General features: G+C 33.9%; 3 protein-coding genes across 3 annotated transcripts in view; 1 reads left to right on the forward strand and 2 right to left on the reverse strand.

Moving 5' to 3' along the window:
• LOC147074639 (uncharacterized) overlaps positions 1 to 7,110 on the reverse strand; it is a 277,840-nt gene extending 270,730 nt beyond the window's left edge. Inside the window, exon 1 of the mRNA XM_085943741.1 lies at positions 6,860 to 7,110. The gene's annotated coding sequence lies outside the window, so the exon portion shown is untranslated. The remainder of the gene's footprint in view (positions 1 to 6,859) is intronic.
• A 965-nt stretch (positions 7,111 to 8,075) lies between these two features.
• Positions 8,076 to 9,592, forward strand: LOC147074642 (ADP/ATP translocase). The gene has a single exon (XM_085943524.1). It carries the CDS (start codon positions 8,123 to 8,125, stop codon positions 9,026 to 9,028), a length of 906 nt encoding a protein of 301 aa, XP_085799650.1. The 5' UTR covers positions 8,076 to 8,122; the 3' UTR covers positions 9,029 to 9,592.
• A 4,435-nt stretch (positions 9,593 to 14,027) lies between these two features.
• Positions 14,028 to 23,074, reverse strand: PIG-K (Phosphatidylinositol glycan anchor biosynthesis class K). Its single transcript, XM_085943440.1, has 7 exons — positions 22,891 to 23,074; positions 22,465 to 22,743; positions 20,757 to 20,965; positions 18,465 to 18,582; positions 16,275 to 16,385; positions 15,636 to 15,820; positions 14,028 to 14,121 (listed from the first exon to the last, which is right to left on the reverse strand). The coding sequence occupies exons 1-7, from the start codon at positions 22,984 to 22,986 to the stop codon at positions 14,046 to 14,048; spliced, it is 1,074 nt and encodes a 357-aa protein (XP_085799566.1). The 5' UTR covers positions 22,987 to 23,074; the 3' UTR covers positions 14,028 to 14,045.
• Between the last annotated feature and the right edge of the window lie 106 nt (positions 23,075 to 23,180).

Below are 23,180 nucleotides of genomic sequence, written 5' to 3' on the forward strand. Positions count from 1 at the left end.
GATGAGTAATAATAGCAAATGTATTCCATACACGAAGCAAAGAAATTTCGTTATTATTGTTACATTTATATGTCCGATAATTGTACTGACAATGATTGTTATTGGAATTATGAATTGGCTCGGTAAAGAATTCGAAAATACGTTTGACAAAATATCAAATCTACTCAGCGAAATCGAATTACACCATTTGGTAGACTTCGCAGCAATATTACAAGTGGTTCACATGTTGTATTTAATAAAAAATAGATTTCAAATAATAAACAACTCACTCGAATCAATAGGCAAAAGATACTATCCCAGAGAGATAGAAATTGCGAGAAATCCAACTGAAACGGATATGTCAATTTATATACAGTATAAAAAAACTTTTATCGTCAATAATCCAGTGCGAACGATTCAGAATCTGTGCAGGGTGCACCTGGATACGTTTCTGGCGGCCAGGACGTTCAACGAGATATATTCGATTCCTCTGTTCTTCGGATTAGCCGGCACATTTATGGTCACGATATCCCGGATTTATTTTGACATACGTGGCAAGAGCAATGAAGACAATTACAACAAAAGCTCTTCGTTTCTGGCCATGTCCGTGATTTGGGTGATTACTTTTAATGCAGTAATCTTTATAGTGGCAAACGTTGCACATAGTTTAAAGAAAGAGGTATATAAAATGTTCAAATATTATTAATTAATACTATTATCTTTTATACTAATGCATAATAATCAAGATGCAACTAAGTTCATTTCGAGTGCTTAAAGTTAAACAACGTTATCTACAAGATAGTGTTTTTTTTAGATAACGTTATTTTACATTCTTGGCTACATCAAACAACTTTATGCCAATCTTTTCTAGTTTCTTCTTAAATCGTCAGTAACTACATAAAGTTACCTTTGTTTTCATATTTTTTTAAAACACTTATAAATTTTAACATCACCATAAGCAAGATAAATGTACAATATATTATAAATTATAAAATATGAACATTATGTTTTAAATAAACATCTCCTTTGTTGAGTTACAAGAAACTAAAAAAACGTTTTTTGGCTCTCCTGTAAAGTTGCACTTTTATAGATAGTGTTGTTTGACATTAGGACTCAATTTGTAGATTTATTTAGGTAGATATCAGTGGCAAAGAGAGGTAATTATTTAAACATTTGAATGAATTTTAATCACCTATACACATTTCAAAAGTACAAAATAATAACAGAGTCATCTGTCTTTAATATCATAACTAAATTGAATTTAGAATTACTTTAAATTTAGGAAACATTGATAGATTGTATACGAGTCTATTGAATCTTCTACTAAAACATGCAAGGAAGAATTGGGATATTGCAAAGCTTTTTTGGTTTTTCGACGTTTCGAATTAAGTATATGAAATGAATCACACTTCTAAAGACTACACCTTAGCATATATTACAGGTGCGCATCATTTTACCGGTAAACACCCCCCACTCCACCACTGCTATCTGACCACTTTACCTACTTGTGATGAATTGTTGCAAGTATGCTGTTATCGAAAAGTTTTATCTTGTAACTACGTAACCTTTTGAGATATCAAAATGAAACTCTACTAAACTGGTACCAACGATGTTTATGTTTTATCGATATTGGTTAAGTAGTTTTTTAGTTATAAAAGAACAGAGACAAAAAAATCTTTGTATTTGGGTAACACGGAAATAATTAAAATGTTGAACAATAGGCAAATATTTTGAAATCATAGACAGACACTTTAATTTTATTATTACTGTCCGACAAGAAGATCTAGGCAATAACCGGATGTCGCTAGTGCGGTTAAAAGTAGGAGGAGCTTGTTAGTTCACAGTTTTGACACGTGGACAACTCGTCGCTAACCGGAAGGCGCTATAATCGAGGTGCGGTTAAAAATAGGCGGTGCTTGTTAGTTCACAGTTTTAACACGTAGCCAAGAAGATCTTGTTGGACAGTAGTATAGATGTTATTGACAATCTAAAAAAATAATAAGCTCTGTGTGCAAAAAAGGGTGGTAAAAAGTCAAAAAAATTGAAAAGAGAGAAAATATATTAAAAACTCAATCATCTTTTAAGTCAAATATAGAATTATTATAATATGAAGTGGAAATTTCACTTCTCAATCGCAACATTGGAAAATTTTACTTCTGATCTACACAGTATTGACTTGACAAGTTGTTTATATGAGATTATCAGACAAAAGATCTCTAGTTCTGCAGGGAAATAGAGTAATATTTAAAAAAGTATTTATTTATTTACTAAAGGCGTGCATTTTTGAAGCAAGTATTAATAGACAATTTCGAAAAGTTTTTAATATCAATCGTCAGAATTTTCAATGAATGGTAAGTATTCATTTCAAAGTATCTGTATAAGCCCGCCAGTTTAATGTTGAATGAAAAATATTGGTACAGCAAGAAATAATATTCAAAAATCAATTGTAAAAATAAATAATCATTATTTAAATGACATGTGCCAACGGATAAAACCGATATCAATTATTATTTAAATTAAGTACATTCTACGGCACGGCATTTTAGGGTTACCATTATCGCGCATAGTATATTAGTCTATGATCGCACGCGATATTCATTAATATCGGTATGAACAAACTATTTATGATTACATTTATTAGCCAACCGTTCTTATGTACTAAACATAGTTTAATTTTAAATAATTCCCTATTTAAATACTTCCATAGAGATTACTTTTATACTTACCGGTTATCATTTTTTACTCGCTGTTAATATTAAATAATTGCCACTATTTTAATAAAATACCTGCTATTTTTTTTATTAATATACTTACCAAATAATTTGAAGCTTTTACTAAATTGGACATTTTACATTATGATCAGATCGGTGAAATAATTTCTTTCTTTGATTAGTCGGAGAAAACAGGTATCTGCTTACACAGAGTAATTCAGCAGCATCAGAACGAGGAATGGGTGAGAAATGTAAGTACCCATTTGTAATATTAGTTTTTCTTTAACATACATAATTTGGAAACACCTTAGAAGCTTACCTATTACATTCTTTTCATTTCTGAAAAAACATACCTCTTAGAAAAAATCTTGAAAAAAATATTACACCATACAGGACTTGAACCTGCATCTATTAGATTCCGGCTAATATGCTTTACCAATATAGACACCTAAACCCTACCCGATTACGACAAAATTAACTAAAATAGTGATGCAACTAAAGTACTTCTCAAATTTTGTTTATAGTAAACGGTGACCTGCTGTTGATGCTCTTGCTATGGTTACTTACTTATGTATTGTGATAGTTCATCTAAATAATGCTACAAATAAACCAGCAATAATTTGGAGCTAGTTTAAACATAAATTAAAAAAAATATTAAAAGTACAGTCGAACTTGGTTATTACGAGGATGATGGGACCGACTGAATTTGCTTGTTAGAAGCATTACTCGTTATATAACATTTTTCGCGCCACATTCTATTTAAGCATAGAACATAAAAAATCTGAAAACCATCGAAAAATTTCCGAAAAAACATGGCATTCATAAACTACAAAAGAAGTTGTTTATTGTATGAGCCGCCGGCGCTGGTAGGTACCTACTGACTTCACAAAGCATGGATTTTTTACATGCAAATTCAACCATATAAGTGGATACTTTTTCAATGTTGTCGGCGAAAACACCAATTAGGTACTTCGACACTTAGCTAGTGTCGGATTTTATTGCTTAGGGTCGAAAATGTTTTTAAACGATCGACACATTAACAGTTTAAAGAAAATGTTTTAACGATATTTTTGCTCGGTATACCCGATAAGTAGCTCGTTATAAAAGTTAATAAATGTATGGAGAAAATCATAAACTAAAATGTCAACGAATGTTTCCTCATTACATCCGAGATCTCGCTATTTCCGTGATCGTAATAACCGAGTTCGACTGTATAAAGAATTTTGGTAAAGTATTTCACCATGATTCCAAGAGATGGCAGTGTGCATATAACATATTAAATTATTTAAAACAATCGACCGGGATCAGTATAATAAATAACCATATTATGGATGTTGGAAAATTGAAATTGTTCTATTTTATACAACAAAATGTATCATCAAGTCTGCGAGTCTTCATTAATTTTAGAAATATTTCGAGTGCTTAAAGTCAGACAATGCTATCTACAAAAAAGTGTTTTTTTTTTTTTTTTGAGATAACGTTATTTTACATTTACGGCTACATGATAGTCAAACAACGTTATGTCAATCTTTTCTAATTTCTTATTAAATCGTCAGTAAAGTTTAACGCTAATTACATAAGTTATCCTTATTTTCATATTTTTTTAAAACTAACCCTATAAATTTTAACATCATTATAAGCAAGATAAATGTACAATACACAATGAATTATAAAATATTAACATTAGGTTTTAAATAAACATTTCCCTTGTTAAGTTACAAGAATCTAAAATAACGATTTTTGGCTCTCCTGTAAAGTTGCACTTTTGTAGATAGTGTTGTTTGACACTAAGCCCTCGATTTGAGACATTACATTCATATGAGATTAAAGTGCGAATCAAATTGAGGTGCATGTCGCCTACTGTCACGCTGTCGCGGCTACAAATTTAGTCTATGGTTTCGTCATTTTGCAGAATATTTTGAACCATCACCATCTCTGTAAATTCACTGAAGAATGACACTGATGAAAAGTGCCTACTATAATGTATTAGTAATTTGAATTATTATTAATTACTTATTCATGCTAATTTGTATTAATTTTAACAGTTTCTACGTGTGTGTACGTTAAAATTACTTGCAACATGACATCCATAGATAATATTTTGAACAGAACCCAACCTGCAGACCATAGATAATAGACAACATTTTTATTGAAAATACATGAGGTGACCTCCATTGTTGTTCTGGTGATTTCTGACAAGGTTCAAAACGTGCTACGGGATGGGAGCATCAGTCTGATAACATTTTAAACACCAAGAAAAACGACATTACACACTTTTTACCGTAGCGGCAGCTTACTGTGACGTCACGTGATAGTCTGCGACATGCACCTCAATTTGGTTCGCTCTTAAGAGTCTGAACATTGTATTGTATTATGATTTCATTAGAAAATTAACTTTTTCAGTTAAGTATATATTCCTCGCAACTTGTTCATCAAAGGGTCCGTTTCACAATATTAGGGATGTTCCCTTATGATAATACTGTGATCTTTTCAGTGAGTATATTATTCCTTATTACCATTATACTTATAAGGAAACTCGAGTGTAACACAAAAAATTTATGAGTATCGAGACATTATTTTTCATAACAAATATCTTATAAATTAAACATCTTTTGAAAAATAGATATTTTTATGTGAAGTTTTTTTATATTACATATTTATTTATTTATCCAATCTTCAAAAGTAATTTTAACCCACGCCAAATAAAATATCAAAGGTTTGCATCAAAATAACGAAAAAATAAAAACGAGAATTGCCAGTTTTTTACACCTACTAGATTTTTGGGTAGTAATCGTGTGTTCTTCAGCTTTCTTTCGTTGACGTTTCGTGCTCATTGCAGAAACCGATCTCAAAAGATAATGTATTGAAGTATACTGTTGGGTGTTGGGTGCGAATGGCGCTCTAACATTACCAGATCATACGTAGTACGTTTGTACGGACAGGCAACCTACTGGTAAAAAACAGTTTATAGACCACCGAATCATCATATCAGTCATCATTAGCATTAGCGCATAATATCTCAAAAAATATATAAGATTCGCATTCATCAAAAATCTATTATGATAATAAACAACTGTGAAAGTCTCAAACATTACATATTATATTATAATATATCGTAATTTGTCAGTGTACTTAGAGGAGCTGAGACACTCAGACATCAAATTAAGTCACGTGTTTGATTGTAATTTATAATTGTAAAATTACAAAAACGTAACTTAACTTCTTCACCGGGGAGAATTTAATTACCTACTACTTAATTACCACATTTAAATAGCACGCTAATTATATCTACTGACCCATAATGAGGACACAACAGGTCCGCACTGTAAGGATTAAAATCTGTATGTTTTTCATCAATAACATCAAATACTTACATTAAATAATTTTAAAGAGTATAAGTTGGTTTACGGGAAGCCAGTCGGGAACTGTGCTAATTTTCATAGCCGATTTTGGCAAAATTCATGAATTCAAGAATGAAAACCTACCCTAACAAATAGTCCAGTATATTGGCTATTTTCAAAATTTGTTTGCCGCCGGCTTCCCTTAAACTGACAAGAACCTTTTAAAGAAATACCTTCAAAGAAAAATATTTTCTATCAGAAACTAAACAAACTTGCGTTCGAACATCAAGTTTTGTTCAGGTTTTTACTTAAAACCTTCTGAGCTTTGCTATGTAGGTTGTTATCGTTAATCACAACAAATATGATTCCAGGTACTTATGTATACTATTATTCCTGGATATTTTTCTACCATATGGGTACCATAATTAAGAATTACACATCATTATAAATAAGAAACAGTTGTAAGCCTATCGTTAGACCCCTTTCAAAGGAAAGGATGAGTTGAGGTTGTGGGACACTCCATCAACCTGATATTGGCACATTAACACTATCTCGGTTGATCTATTCTATTTATAATAAAATTTAATTTCCTTCATTTGTTTTCAGCTTGTCGCCTCGGTAACGTCAAATCTCTTCATTTTACTACAATTCCCGTGAATGTTTACAAAGTAAAGAAAATGATGCACATACCCTTGTGTCTCAAACATATTCTATGATACAACAACAAATTTATTCATTGGAAACGTGCGATTATCAACACAGTCCATGTAAATAGCATAGTTACAGAAATGTATACTAATTCAAAAAGTAAACGTCAAAAATACTCACCGTGATGTCAACGTTGGATAAAATCTACAAATACCAGTAGTATTCGTTAACTTTTTCGAATAAACATTGATCACTTCCTTTACTGCTATTATTGACCAATTAACTCAATATATGTTACTGTCCGACATACATAAACTAGATTGCAGAATCTAAACTTTTGTTCGCATTATACCTACATACATTATTACATACAATTTGTATAAAAATACTAAGGAATAGTCCCGCCACATTAGCTGTCAGCTGTTACTGTCAAAGTCATAGACATGTCATAGATAATAATTCAAAGTCTATTTCGAAAAAATCTTTATATTATTTCAAAAAAAATAATAATTTCGGCGTTTTTTACACGATTACGTCTTGATGTTGTGTATTTTTATTCTTTTGACAATGTCCGATGGAGTAGAGTGGTTCATTTTTACACATATATTTTGTCATCAGTACCTAACAAAAATATCTTTGATCAGTGAGATCATTCTTTATTTTATAATTTTAGTAGGTACCTCTGCATAGGTATTTAAGTATCAATACTTATTAACAATATCTCAAACTCAATAATAATTTGTACAATTTGGTACAAAAAGTAGGTACCTAATATAATTTTAGATACGAAATATTGCTAGAACCTACTGTCCGACTTTGTCCGTTGACAAGAGATTTTTTTAATGTTATCTATGATACAAATGTATCACTTATAACTTAATACAAAATATATTGGTATAGTTTTATTATTTTGAATAAAAATTGTCATTTTAATAAAACAATTGACTTTTTGTACCTACATCCTACCTACTTATCTATATATTATGTTCATTGCTTTTATGTCGGACGTTGTAGTGCTTGAATTTGATTTTTAGTTTTGTATCTGATTTTTAATTTTAATCTTTCCCATAACAGACCGTACTAATAATAATTTAAGTACCTACCTACCTTGGTAAACAAACCCTTTAACAATATTAATACTTGTACAATTTATTTCCTGTGAGTAGACAATACTTTATTAACGATTCTCATGTTTTATTTTTAAAAACAAAAGCTTTTTTAAATAACAATGTTCCACTTAAATGTCATATAAATTTATTTATTTTACATGGTTGGAGTTATCTCACCCCATTTTGCTATCTTAAATTTGTTCATAAATAGGTGTATTTTTTTAATATCGATTTTGCTTGAAATGTTGGCACTATGATATGAGTGAAGTGGCGAGACTTCTCCGAAATCGTTTCTCGTTCATTTGCAAACGCGACCGAACTCAGAACAGTCAAAATGGGTGGCGGATTAGCTGATCCTATGTCCTTTGCCAAGGATTTCATCGCTGGAGGTATCTCTGCAGCTGTTTCCAAGACAGTTGTGGCCCCCATCGAACGTGTCAAGCTACTTCTACAAGTGCAGCACATTTCCAAGCAAATCACCGCCGATCAACGTTACAAGGGCATCATCGATGCTTTTGTCCGTATTCCGAGAGAGCAAGGATTCCTCTCCTTCTGGCGCGGAAACCTCGCTAACGTCATCAGGTATTTCCCCACCCAGGCTCTGAACTTCGCCTTCAAGGACAAATACAAGCAAGTCTTCTTGGGAGGAGTCGACAAGCACACCCAGTTCTGGCGTTATTTCGCCGGAAACTTAGCCTCAGGCGGTGCCGCCGGAGCCACGTCCCTGTGCTTCGTCTATCCTTTGGACTTCGCCCGTACCAGACTCGCCGCTGACGTCGGAAAGGCCGGAGCCGAACGCGAGTTCTCTGGACTCGGCAACTGCCTGTCGAAGATCTACAAGGCCGATGGATTAGGCGGTCTATACCGCGGTTTCGGAGTGTCGGTGCAAGGAATCATCATCTACCGCGCTGCGTACTTCGGATTCTACGATACCGCCAGAGGCATGTTGCCGGACCCCAAGAACACCCCCATCTACATCAGCTGGGCCATCGCCCAGGTGGTGACCACAGTCGCCGGAATCGTTTCATATCCGTTCGATACAGTCCGTAGGCGTATGATGATGCAGTCGGGACGCGCCAAGAGCGAGATCATCTACAAGAATACCATCCACTGCTGGCGCACCATCGCCCAGAGCGAGGGCAGCAGCGCATTCTTCAAGGGAGCATTCTCTAACGTTCTCCGCGGTACGGGAGGTGCCTTCGTGCTCGTCCTCTACGATGAAATCAAGAAAGTACTGTAAGAACGATCTGTGAATAGTTAAATTATTGTTAACAGATATCTAGCCTCAGTTTAAATTATTTGCACATGCGCCATCTGTCTGCGAGTAATTATTGACAGCTAAATTGAATCCCTATCTTTGGTGGAAGCTGAAGTGTCATTTTCCAAGTTAACCAGTAGTTCATTATCCACGGTGTATACTTCTAAATCATATCCAGAGAAGCAATAAGAATTCTCGCTCTACGTGTGAGCTCCTCAACCCTAGGGTTTAAATAATTCCATGTTAACTACTTAAGTGTCTTCATTCCTCTAAAATTATCTTCACCCATTCCATGTGGAGACTTTATTTTTTTATCCATTTTGTCATAGTTCGGTGTGCCCTCGTATTTTATTATACTACTATACTATGTATATCTTAATTTGTTATATCGTGTTAATGTACAATTTTAAGTACATTAGCTTATTTAAATTATATACCTATATGTATTAAAATTTATATATTTAATAATGTATCATATTATACTTTGCCTACTTTGAAGATGTTGGAGAGATGATATGAAAATTAATAAAATTACCCTAGGAATAATATTTTTGTTTTCATTACGATATACCTACTTGGCCTTTCACAATCCTTATCTTCAAATGCATCTTATCAATATTGTATTAACTTGCCCTCGCGTTTATGCTAGATTTGCCTACATGCAACTGGTTTATTGGTTTGGCCTCCAAAAACATTTAAAAAAAACGCCTTGCTAGACGACACTGCTGTCATAACAGGAAAATTATAGGTATCGGGGGGAAATTTCAAGTGAATATCGGGGAAACTTTACAATATTAAGCAATGCACACCTAAGTTATGACAAGTAACGATTTTTTAAGTCGGTTTCCTAGAAGTTCAAAGGTTAGAATAATGTTTGCGGCAAGAACATATTGGCAGTTTCAGTTTGACAACGTGTTTTATAATTTTCCTAAAAAACGTCTGATAGCATTTGTGCGATCGTTGCCGTTTTGTCATTATTATTTGACACGAATAATAAACTACGGCTAGTTTTGTCATCATTCAATTTGTGTAGAAATCGGTTTTGCATCATAAATGTCACACCTCGCAAATTCACGTGTGCGCCGCTCGAGGTTGCCATTTTCTTTTTTTTAACTGTTGCGTTGCTGTCATCCGCACATTTTTCGATAACCTTACTTAATTTGGCTGATATTCTAATTCAATACGCTATGGCGCACATTTTGTGATTATTAATATTATCGTAAAAATATTTCACACGGCGTAAGCGCCTAAATCTAATTTTATATTGCACAAAAATGCTATATTGAACTTTAAACTTGGTTTTGACATATGGCAAGGTTGACGGAAGTAGGTTCACGATTTGAAGTGGAATTTTAGGTAGGTATCTATCAACGCTGTGTAGGTACTTTCAAAAATTAGAAAGTACAAATTAAATGGGCCAAGTGAATTTAAGATGTAATATTAACATTTAGGTACACATTTTTTAAAAAAAATGCTTTGGGAAGAACACTTAAAAAGAGAATAATAATTTTACTGACTGCTGAATAAATCTACCTATAATACCTAAGTTGATGAAAATTAATATGTACTAATATTACAATACTAGTTCTAAGCAATGGTGCCCACAGAACGCGTCGGGCGCCGCACTCGCGCAAAATTTCTACAAGTGGCGCATAAATCATTGAAAATACAACGTAATCAAATACGCCAGCGCCCACTGGATATGGCGACGCATTATACGCGCGCGCCGCATGAATCATCGTTGTTTCGCGAATCACCGCTTCTCGGTGATACGAATGAAAGAAAATACAATGGAGTCCATTCATTGAACACACCGAGCAAAAACACGCTGCGCGAGGCATCGTCGATCGACGGGCGGAAAGCAATTATTTAATTACAGAGAAGTCATTGTTTTATTTTATTGCGTGTTCAGTTTATCGCTGGTTGAATAATGTCGTCGTAAATTTTAATTACAAGCCCGAAATAATATAATATTTTTATTGCTTTGTTATGAGAGGCGCTGTAATAATATTTATTTTGTGCTGCTTGGGCCGCTTACTACATAGGTGAAGGGTAATGCGCGGCGAGAGACGTGTGATTATGGTTATGAATAAACACTGCATACGCGGACTTCGCGCGCCCGACGCGTTCTGTGGGCACCATCGCTAAGAGGTATTTGGGACTAATTTTATTAGCATCTATTGAATGGGAAAGAATGGCTCCTGACTTGGTCATAATTATATTAAACCATCATAAAATGTCAATATGTATCACAGCAAATGCAGAACACAAGTTATTTCAATAATTTCTTTCAAAATTATGAGTCAAACTCAAATGTAAAGTTTACTGAATATCAATATTATTGACTGAGAGCGCGGTGCAGAACCACACTTAAGCGTCAATTACATTGAGCTTCTTTACGAGCTGTTTGTTGGCGAATTTAAAAGCGGGCGATTCAGCTACTGCGATTTGATGATTACACACAAAACTTTCCATTCGCTGAGAAGTCACAAGCCAGCGACTATTTTAACAGAACGTAGTTAGTTTTTTTTACCGGGAGGTTGCTACTGCGCAGACACAGTAGGCCCACACGCCGGCGTGTAGCGTGTAAAGTTGACCGGCTTTCAACTTTTCTCGGTAGAGTGTTTATAACTTGCTTGTTCGATGATTACACTGGGCGACTTTACAGGCAGATTATAAATTCACCAACAAACAGTTCGTAAAGAAGCTCAATGTAATTGACGCTTTAGGAATAATTATACAATTCTTATTAGAATGCCTAAGTGGAAGAGAGAAAGAACATGTGACGGTTCTACATTGCGCCGGGAGGTTTTATAATATATGGCCGCAAGTAAGAGGCCAGAAAATTTTTAGCAAAAATAAAGCTTATTTTTTTTTTTAAATATTTTGAAAGTTTATCATAACCACTTACCAATCATAATATGCAAAATGTCTCATTATTGGACCAGTATTCTTCCGAATTTTTAATTATTCAAAACAAACGCCTGAGACTGACATTCTGTCTTCAAAAACAAGCGAATAAGTTCGCGTTTTTTGTATGGCCGGCACTGTAAGCCCATCCATATCCACGAACATGTTCGCTTTGGCACAGAACCGGCCGTCTAGACGCTCATGCTTTACCACAAGCTTACCTGCGCTAACCAGTTTGTATCAGGAAGCCCATGTGTATGGACTGGAAAACTGTAGCTCGCACAAACCGAAAAGTGTTCCGTATTTTTGCACAAACTATACCACGCAGGCAAGTCGCTGCCATCTAGCCAGCGCATTAGGGTATATTAATAAAAACAAATACCAATTCTAAGGTAAATCCACAATCAGTAAACTAAAAAGATATATAAGGTAATAAAAATACATTCTCACTGGCTAAGTTTTTTTTCCATATATAAAATTATAGTTTTGCATGTAAAATCTCATTGGATAAAGTAATGGGCTATTAGGGAAGGTCAGTAAGAAAAAACCTAGCTCCATTGTTTAGACAATTTAGTGACATTTCTCGTTACCTAATTTTAATAAGTTCCCTACACCTTACCTAGTTCCATTGTTTATGTGTAATGACATTTTAATGCGCTTACTGAATGTATTTATCGTGAGTTTCTGAAATGTATCCACTATGTTTCCAACACCAGTTTTTATATTGTGTTTATTAACTAAGTAATCAGATTTTTACATTCTTTTATTATATTAATTTGTTTAACTAAAATTAACTGTATCTGTCAGTGTGCATTTGCCATTGGTGGGTACGCATAGTTACTGAAAATGCCGATGGGCGAAACTTGGGTGCATAAAATGACTCGAACGGAATAGTATCAATTAGAACTAACTGAATGTATTTTACTATAATATATAATTTTTAATTACCATTAAAATCAGGCACGCATACAAAGGGGGGGTTTTCGGATGTAGACTCCCCCAGAAATGGAAAAAATATAAATTATTTAAGTAAATGGAGAATATTACTTCTTAATCTTCATTAGGACCTCATGACCCGGATGATTTGGCTATCGAACAGCTTTATCAACGGGTTGACCGCACTCGTCTCGGTATTTTACAACACTCAAGACCTGTGGCCACTGATAGACCTGTGGCACTCATGAATTGATGCAACCATCTGAAGCGTCCCTAAACTAAAGACACTAATGATCCTAATAATCATGACCGCTAGGCTACACGCTTTCGATAACCACATGTGGATGCGACAGCTCGCAATAACTTATAGGTTAACATCATTAGTTTTACCTGCAGGCCAGGTGTTTATCACTATTGCTACTATCACAAGTATTGAGAATGTATCCAGAAACATGCTGTATTCCGCGATTGAAGCGACGAAAAGCTATAGATAGTGGGCGGGGTAAATGTGAAAGTCAACGGCACCTGCTAGATTTGTTACCCAATCCCTGCTGCCGCATTAAAAATGAATAAAAAATATTATGGATAAACGACAATGATTACAAAAAAATCTTTTTATGGTATTAATATCTTTTATATGATTAATTTCTAGGACAAGAAAAGACAAGGCATAATAATCTTTCCTAAAAAAGTCTACTTATTGATCTTTCAAACAGTTCTCAGAGATACCACAATTTCTTAATTTTTGGCCTCTACAGGGCACGTGGGCTCTTAAACAACCTCTTAGTAATTAGATTTTGGTTGTGAGATAATAATTTACATAATTGGACTTTGGAAAATATAAGGGTCGATGATACATCGCACCGTGAGTGTAAAACCAAGGCATCTGCAAAAGACATATTTTGGATAATATATTAGGGTTTGAAGTCTTCGTTTTGTTAGGAGAAATAGAGTTTCTAAAAAAAACCATAATATTTGGTTTATATCTACATTATATTGCATGTTCTTTCACTTTTACATTATCAAGTTCACGATTTTTGCAGTTGTTTTGCATTTAATCTTGAAATTGAAAAATTTGCAGATGCCTTGGTTTTACACTAACGGTGCGACATGTTTGGAATAAAATTAAACAATCTTCTGTTCTTTTAATTATTTAATCATTAAATAAATGACTAGGAAACGAAGCGGCTTCATAATATCGTGGAAGATTTTTCTCCGATTGCTGGGTGCTGAAAGCAAAAAATTCCGACATTAAAATTTATTTACTTTATAAAGTTATTTATTGTATGTACAACTTAACCTTTCTATGCCTCACGATATTACTATGGCAGTATCTGATAGGCCGCAGATTTTTAACAACACACGTTGAATGCGACAATTGCTATAATACTGATAATTTGTGGCTTAGTATTTCATAATTATTCAAACAGATGTCACTGTTGGTTTAATTTTTTAGATGATGCAAATCAATTGACAGTGGCTAGTAATTAAAGTCGAATGAGATAACTCACGAAATTTGTATGTGCAGCCTGTCGATCACGGCGTCGCGTCATAGAGCAAAAAACTCACTGAAGGCATAGAACCGGTTAAATATAATAATGGTGTCACATAAAATGTTTTTTTATTTTAACTGATGTACAGTTAGAAGAACCAACAGTTCCAGCAGTGCTATTCTAAGTATGTAGTTAACACGTTTCTGTTATTTTTATTGCTTCCAACAAATCGGTTATTTACAATAATTGTTAACACATGGCACTGCGTCTTACTTGATTCTAAATGCATTCGATTAGAATCTCCAATTGGACTTTAATCAAATTGGATATTCTAATCAAATGAATTTGGAATCAAGTATGACATGTTAAAAATATTTTGCAATACTATTAAACGACATTTGACAACTCGCTGTTGACCTGCCGTGTTAAAAAACAAATGCATATAAACAGGTTAGGTAAATCTACTAATCCACTTAACGGCATCGTCAAAGACATAATCGGGTTTTAGCAATCTGTACAGGAGTACTCATTGGGTCAGAGGAAATGGTAAGAGTCGATATCAATATGTTTTATGATTTTCTAATTCCAGATAATCCATGCCTTATACAGATAACGACATAGATAACAGTATTCTAATTGATTTTACTAATAATTAGTGATATCATAAAGTTTCACTTTGAAAACCTAGTTGTGGTAGCAATTCTTTTAGAATGATTATATTACATAGACATCTAGAGTGAAATACAATACTTTTTCTTCTTCGACCATGTCCGATCCTAATAGGATCATATGGGCCTCCACAGAGTAGAGGTTTGTATTAACAGATTTTGTTTTTACGAGAAATGGAAGTCAGCCACTTGCTCAACCTATTAGGTATATACCCTGACTCACACACAAATTGAAAAACAATATGTGTACTTGCCAGACCCAGGATTCGAACTTGGGACCCACGGCATGATAGTCCAACGCTTATGCCGCGCGGCCACGGTGGGCGATGATACAATACAGTTACAAATACAATACAGTTTCTTACTATTTTATAGATACATTTATTTTACTCATGGTAATAACTGCCATGTATTATTCTTTGAGAGTTTAAATTGCAATATTTTAAAATGATAAAAGGGGTGGTGAAGATTAAACAAGTATAAGTGACACATAATTAAAAAGTGAGTTAGGAGCAGTTTTCCCACCACAACATAAGTAGGTACCTATTTGTTTGAGAAGTACAAAAAAATAATACAATTTACCTTTCAATTTCAATTAACACTTTGGTATTCTCCGGAGTAGTAATGTTTAATCCGGAGAGTGTGATTTCTACGGGTCTTACGGATCCAAAGAAGTCGGTTATCGGTACTTTATTTGGATCCCGAGGGTACAAGTCTTTCCTCACTCCGACTGTGGAAATGCAAACTCTTTTCGGACACACTGTCAACTAGAAAAATAATGTAAATTTATTATCATTTAAAAATGTAATTTACATATCATTTGAAATAAATACATATTATTTTAGTTTTTCTATTGAAATTTAAAAATTATCACTTTCAGAGGAAAGTTTCATATTAAATATAATATGCAAATGTAACGATGTATTTAAATCAATATTAAAAGGTATTGCCTAAAACTAACTGATTATTATACACTTCTACCTCACTATATGGCTGGTCGTCATTACGGCCTTTCGCTATAGGTTTTTATTAATTTTTTTTTTAAATTTAAATTCTACAATGTGGGAAAAAAATAGTAAATTCCGCATGAATCTCCGTGATTGGTATGAGTTCAGCTCCATTGAACTTGTCCAGGCAGCGGTAAATAGGGTGAAGATTACCCTGATGGGATTTGATAGGGGATGGTGCAGGAAGACGTTTAAAATATAATATTACACTTACAAATTCACCAATACTCTTAGTACTGTCAGGCTTTACTCTCTCCAAGAATTCCAACGCGAAGTACGTATAGCGGTCAATAATATAGACTCCTATGACCGAATCTATGTGATGCTGTAATTGTAAATGATAACATTATAATTAATACATAATATTTTTTAAATTTCAATCTTTTATATCTACTAAAAAAAGCATCTGAATCTGTTCAAGGAATATTATCTAAGTATATCAAAATTCCAAAAGATTTGAATAATTGAAGGCTGAGGATTAAAGGGTTGCAAGTAACTAATAACAAATGAGTTAGGAGCAGCGGCGGCTGGTCTAACATCATGCAAGTGCACTGCACTGCTTGCATTGCTATGAAACATCGTAAGTCATATTTTTTCATAGGTTTTTAATATTATCGCTCACTTATTGTAATGCAAACCATAAACCGATGTGCCCGCATTCCCAATCGGTGATAATACAGGCACTATGCACCGTATACGTCATCCAGCAATATATTTTGTTTACTTAAAATGAACCCAAAGCTTAGTATTAACTAAAGCCATTATAAAACAACTTAAACCGTGCTAATCGTTTACGCCATGCATAAGTTCCAGAATATCGTGCGCCGACCGGGTAAAATGACATCATATTGTTCTGAGTAGAGAGCAATTACAGATTTGAATTATGGTTGGTTATTATAGACGCTGCGACTTACTGTTCACGCTCAAATTATGTTTAGTATCATATTTAGCAATTTCGTATGTAAAATGCCTGTTAAACTAAATACAATAGAATTCATTATTTTCTAAATTTAAAATGGGCAAGAAATATAATAGAATGTAGGTAATGACATATCCTCAGGGTCTTTCATATGGTTTAGCTCAGTCGGCGACCCCCAGGTGTCAAAGATTTTATTAAGTATAACTATTTGTAGATTTTTATATATTTTTTTTTTAGACTCGGGACTGTAATGTGATAAAGGGACACGGGGAAAACAACACAATTTTTCTTTTAAAGCTTCACTTTTATTATGTTTATTTTTTTTTTACGAGTACATTATTTTAATTTAACTTCCCGACAGTCAGCCTTTATCGGTTGGCCCTTGGACGCTAACTGATTGCGACGGGGTTCACAATGCAATCTCAAGCTCAAAACATATCGGAAGCGCGATGGGGTTCTTCTTTACTAATAACGCGACACACAATAATTTCACAATGGATGGTGTTGCCATTTTAATATTATTGCGTATTTAGAATTTAGATTTTACTATTAAAAACGATTCTACTGAATTTAAATTACATTCACCCATCGCGCTGTAGAATTTATGTTACCTTATTAAACATTATTAAACATTATTAAACATTATTAAAACATTAATTTATAACTTAACTAGAATATATTGACGGGTTATCAAGGAGCTTGGTTGCATGTTTTGTTAAGCCGACGATTTTTGAGATTAGGTAACATGTTTCAGCCTTTTCTGAAGTTACAGTGTAGGCACTAGCAATAGGCTAATGTGAGAGTGTATCAGTAAGATATTTTGATTTATGTGTACTGCAAATTAAATCAGTGAAGATAAAAATAATTTTGGTACCTACCGCATTTCTGGAAAATTAATATTTCATTATCCTGCGTGTTGACTAAACGCGAAATGATGTCGGTTATTTATAATAGGTATAGAAAATTATTAATTCATGAATTCTAGTGATAAGCTAATAAATCTTAATACTATTTCACAAAGTGCAGTTTCATAATAATCATTATTCATACAGTGTACAAATTGCTAAAGATAATGTACTTATATAGAATAAGATGACTTACGTTGAAAGTAAGAGGTATTTATCTACTATAAGAGATGCAATCATTTCTTAAAACAAATCCAATAAAGATTTAAGTAACTCGCAACATGTTTTATTAAAAATTTCCCAAATGTCAATAACGTTTTGTCAAATCAAAAATAACGGCGAATTGATTTCATTTTTCAATAAGGTAGGTTTTCAGCGCACCCTCAAAAATTACAATCCAAAAAATCACCGGCCGCCACTGGTTAGGAGCAGTTTTGACATCACCGCATACACTTTTATGGATAAAAAATAAGGTTACATGTAAATTATTGTACATAAAATATTTCAATCTGACCAATTAGACATTTGATTGTAATATTCCAATGGGTAAATACATGAAGTATATGAGTTGTCTAATTACCGACAGTGAATCTTCTCCGACAAGACTGCTTGCGACAGCTAATATGTTGGGAGAATAGAACTTTTCATACATAGATGCTGCTTGACATGTATCAATCATGAAGAATATTTCATTGTATCTGTGAATAAGCAATACAAACACCATTAGAGTGGGGAAGAGTGCCTGTTGAAGGAAGGTAGGCTATGATAGGCAACAAAAAGGAACTTGCATTAAAAACAATTTTTTTTTATGAGAAATGGATGTAAGCCACTTGCTCATCCTATTAGGTCCATACTCAGGATCCAAGCACATATTGAAAAAAAACATATAATTTTGCCAGACCCGGGACCCATGACATTATGAGCCGACGCGGTAATAACCCGGCAATCGTGTGCACTATCTAATTATCTATACCAGGGATGGGCATACATAAGGTCAACGCGAGCCACATTCTGTATTTACATCTATATAATGAGCCACACCACAGTCACGTTCTCACGTAGTATTAAATACACAAATTCAAATTTAATTACATTCCTAGACAAATCTTAATTGCTATAAAAATACATATATCAGAAAATAAAAAATGAGAAAGAAAACACAAAATAATTAAGAAGTTAAAATTTTATTTAATGAAAATAAAATATAATAAAAAGTTTATTTATTATTTTTAGCTAAATCTCTAAAATTTGGTGTAAAATTTGTTACAGCCTTTTGCAGCAAATCTGTCAAATGCTCGTTTGTTAGCTGTGAACCATGTTTTGATTTTACAAACTTCATAGAGGAGTATATAGCGATTCACAACTATATGTTGAACTGAAAATGGAAAATAGTCGGCAAGCAGTGTTCTTTAAATTAGGATATTTGATTATGCACACACGCATACACCAATACGTACGTCTTTGACAGTTGCATTCATATACGCGCATCTTGTCACTTACAACATTTAGAAAGGAAAAGTTGCAAAAATATACGTATAATAGAGAAAGAAAATACCTATATTTTTATCAAGAGATTGGGAGCCACACTTAAACCAACGAAGAGCCGCATTTGCCCACATCTGATCTATACTAATACTGAAATTATTAAATAATAGGCTTTCAATAATTGCCTAGTATGGAGTCTCCGCCACTGCACAATTGGTTCTTATTACCAAGACAATTGATTCTAATTGATTCAAGTTTTGTACTATTACATTCAATTGGTTTTTAGCAATCGATAGTAAATTTAATATCACATGTTGGATTTTTCGGAATACCAGGTATATAATTAACCTCATATGAGATAATGATTTATACCTGGGCAGTTTTTATTGGTTACCAAATGTTATTTTTACAACCTTTTAATATGTAGGTTTAACATGTTATCAATAGTAAGTATTTTAATTCGAAGGCCTAGCATAAGTAAGTTGCTCTGGAGCTGGCGTGATTGAATAAAGTCGTGTTCACAATCTTTTAACATGTTAATTTATTATATAAACGGAAGATAGTGCCTGAATATGCTGAAAGGCGAAATCTGGATCGCTAAGAATGATTCAATCGAATAGTACAAAAAGAAATTCAATTAGAATTTTCATATACCCTCAGTCGATCAGTGACGTCCCGTGGGGGTAGGCAGATTGAGCGTCGCTTGCGCGGCAGTTACCCAAAGGGCGGCAAATCGAGGAAAATAATTAGGTTTATATAGAAATAGCTACCTAAACTTAGTATAACGGAAATACATTTCCATTAAAAAATCGGCCTACTGGTTGGAAACAAAATGTATGAATTACTATAAAAGGTTTAACAGGACTATATTTTTTGTTGGGTTCGCGATGTCTGGTTTACTTCCGTCGTCCTTGGACGTCGCTTGTCCTTGGTGATCAGCAATGACATGTGCACATTTGAATTATGGGTAGGTACATACTTTCTACCTAATTTAAATTTATCCAAATATTTTTGCCAGTCATTCGTGAGTTTTGGAAGTTGTTAGGTGTATTTGCAAATCTACCTAAAACCGTGGACTCGCAATATTGTCGGTTGAAGCAGATATGGCATTTAAATTAGATTTAGTGGTATATTGGTATATATCTTGTTAGTAAAACATTCTTAGATATTGGTGTCATGAAAGGATGATAAAAATACGGTATAAATAATGGGGCGGCATTATGTCTTGGGACGTCACTGCAGTCGATAGCATTAACACTATAATAATTGATAAAAAAACTGTTTCAGAATAATTATAGTAGAAAGATTATTAATAAAACAGTATTTTTAACAAGTTTTCTATAAGAAAATATCGTTTAATATAAGACCATAATGAATTATTTATTACCTTCGTTTCTGCCACATTTGCTCCAAAGCATCTGCCATTTCTTGGCTCGTCACCTCTTCTGAATCTTGAAATTTGAGAAAGCCATCTCCACCGTGTCCTGTCAGGTAAATGAGAACATTACTTCCTTCATCAGAAAGCAGCTGCTTCGAGCGAGGGGTGCCCGGAGGTAGCCGACCAGTTAAAAGCCGGACAAAGTTTTCAACTGTAACCTACGGAACATTAGGTTTAATGAATCTGATAAATTGCTGAAATTTATCTTAAGTTTATATCGGTTTATGTTACATTTTCTGGTATACTTGTGAGAGACTGTAACTAATAATAATAAAACACATGGATATATCAAAGAGCTTGAAAATCCAGTTTTGGTGATAATACAAATACCATTGGGTCTATTCTATACTTATCGACTGCTAAAGTGATAGATATTATCAAACTTAGGGTAGATTTGTATCAAAGTATTAGCACTTATTGTAACAATTACAATAAGTTGGTTGTATTGTTGCAATAAGTGCTATATTTTAACAGCAGCAAGAGAGGCACTGTTAAAATGTAATGCTTATTGCAACAAATACAACCAACTTATTGTAATTGTTACAATAAGTGCTAATGCTTTGATACAAACCTACCCTAAGTTTGATAATATCTATCACTTTATCACTTTAGCGGTGGATAAGTACAGAATAGACCCACATGAAGTGAAAACATCATGTTATTGTTGTCAATCACTTTTAGTCACCATTCAGCAATGAGCAGACTACACATGCACTGCGATGTGTTCATCTAGCGAATTAAAAAATGCCCGAATGTAGACAGAGCAATATTTTATTGAACATACATAATTTGGAGACACCTCAGAAACATATTTACCTATTACAAAGGATCTCGAAGAAAATATGGTGCCAGACACGACTCAAACCCGATGGTTACAATCCTACATCTCATGATTAGCTATTCAATAAATTAAAATGTGCAAATACTTTATAACTAAAATTTGCAGATACGTACGCTGGCTAGGAATCAAGATAAATATTGGTACCTATAGAGGTACCACCTAGGGGCGGCAGGTTATATGAAAGTATGGTGAAGCAGGCTGGTATGGTGAAAAAGTATGGTGAGGCGGGCTGGTAATCAAGTTGCGGCAAAATTTCCACGTTAACATCATATTATATGGGTACGTTATAATGACCAAAGTAAATCCTCCGTGATGTCCTGATTTTTTTTTATCGCATCGCTATTTATCGTAAGTTGTCGGCCTGCTTCATTCAGTTGTATGAGAAAGTCGATTCCTTACCCCTCTTTTTATTTAATACTTTTATGGGTACCACATTGGACATATTATTATGTTGGCATCCGACAAGGCTTTTGAAATGTGTTGCTGAAGACGGATGCTGACAATCTCGTGATATACCTTAAATACTCACAAATATATCAACGACTCCACAATAAGCAAACCTCAGATTCAAGACACTCCCCTCGGTTTGCTTTCGCTGGACTCTTCAACTTCATGATAAAATTTACAAAACTCTCTAAAGAAAACGCAATAGTTACTGTATCTTTACTCCTCCATTATTTTATGTAACCAATTAACACAATATTTTAGGATTATCAGAAGACATTATGGTATCTTTATCTTTAAAACTGTATTATATTACCCGTCTGTTAGTCAGTGGCCGAGAATGCAAATCAATGGAGAATGGATTCAACTAACCTCATACCCTCTGTAATCCACTTCGACATCGTCTCCGTAAACGTTGATGTGCTGGTCAGCATTATTGAAGACAGTGGCGGGGCGCGGATTGCGAGGATTACATGCCATATCATCGGCCACCATCAGAATTATCTGACTGTCGGGAATGCCCAAGCGTTTAACGCTGCGATAGATCGACAGCACGTTAGCGACATGGCGATAATTGAACCAAAATCTTGACGTGTCTACAAGAACTGCCCAGTTGTTTGAGTGACCAGATTTATTGAAATCCTCAGGTATCTGTAAAATATAAATAAATAATAATATTGATCTTGAATTAAAGAGTTTGAATTGTCTTAGTTTATCGCCATAAATCCGAATAAAGTATTGTTATCGTGATATTTTATGCAAAGCACTAAGAATTATCACAAAATTCAAATTACTTGCCTCATTTACAACAAGGCTAGATGAAACTCGGGAGTTTGAAAATATACATAATAGTGCTATAGTAATTAGGACTATCTTTTTTTGAAATTTATGCATTTTTTGAGTTGGTCTAAACTCGAAATATTTAAAATGTAGCCGGCTCCAGATTTGGGGTGTTTATCTTTTTGACTTTGACAGCTACGCGCCATAGCCCATTTGACAATTATCAAGAGTGAGATCAAGTTGTACAGATTTCTCTATTGCTATCAAATAAAAAATAGTAAATTAATATCGTAAAATAGTCTAAAACA

The sequence above is a fragment of the Rhyacophila brunnea genome, unplaced genomic scaffold (assembly GCF_057557595.1).
Source record: "Rhyacophila brunnea isolate RB1 unplaced genomic scaffold, BYU_Rbru_1.0 scaffold_16, whole genome shotgun sequence".
In the NCBI taxonomy this organism is placed as follows: Eukaryota; Metazoa; Arthropoda; class Insecta; order Trichoptera; family Rhyacophilidae; genus Rhyacophila; species Rhyacophila brunnea.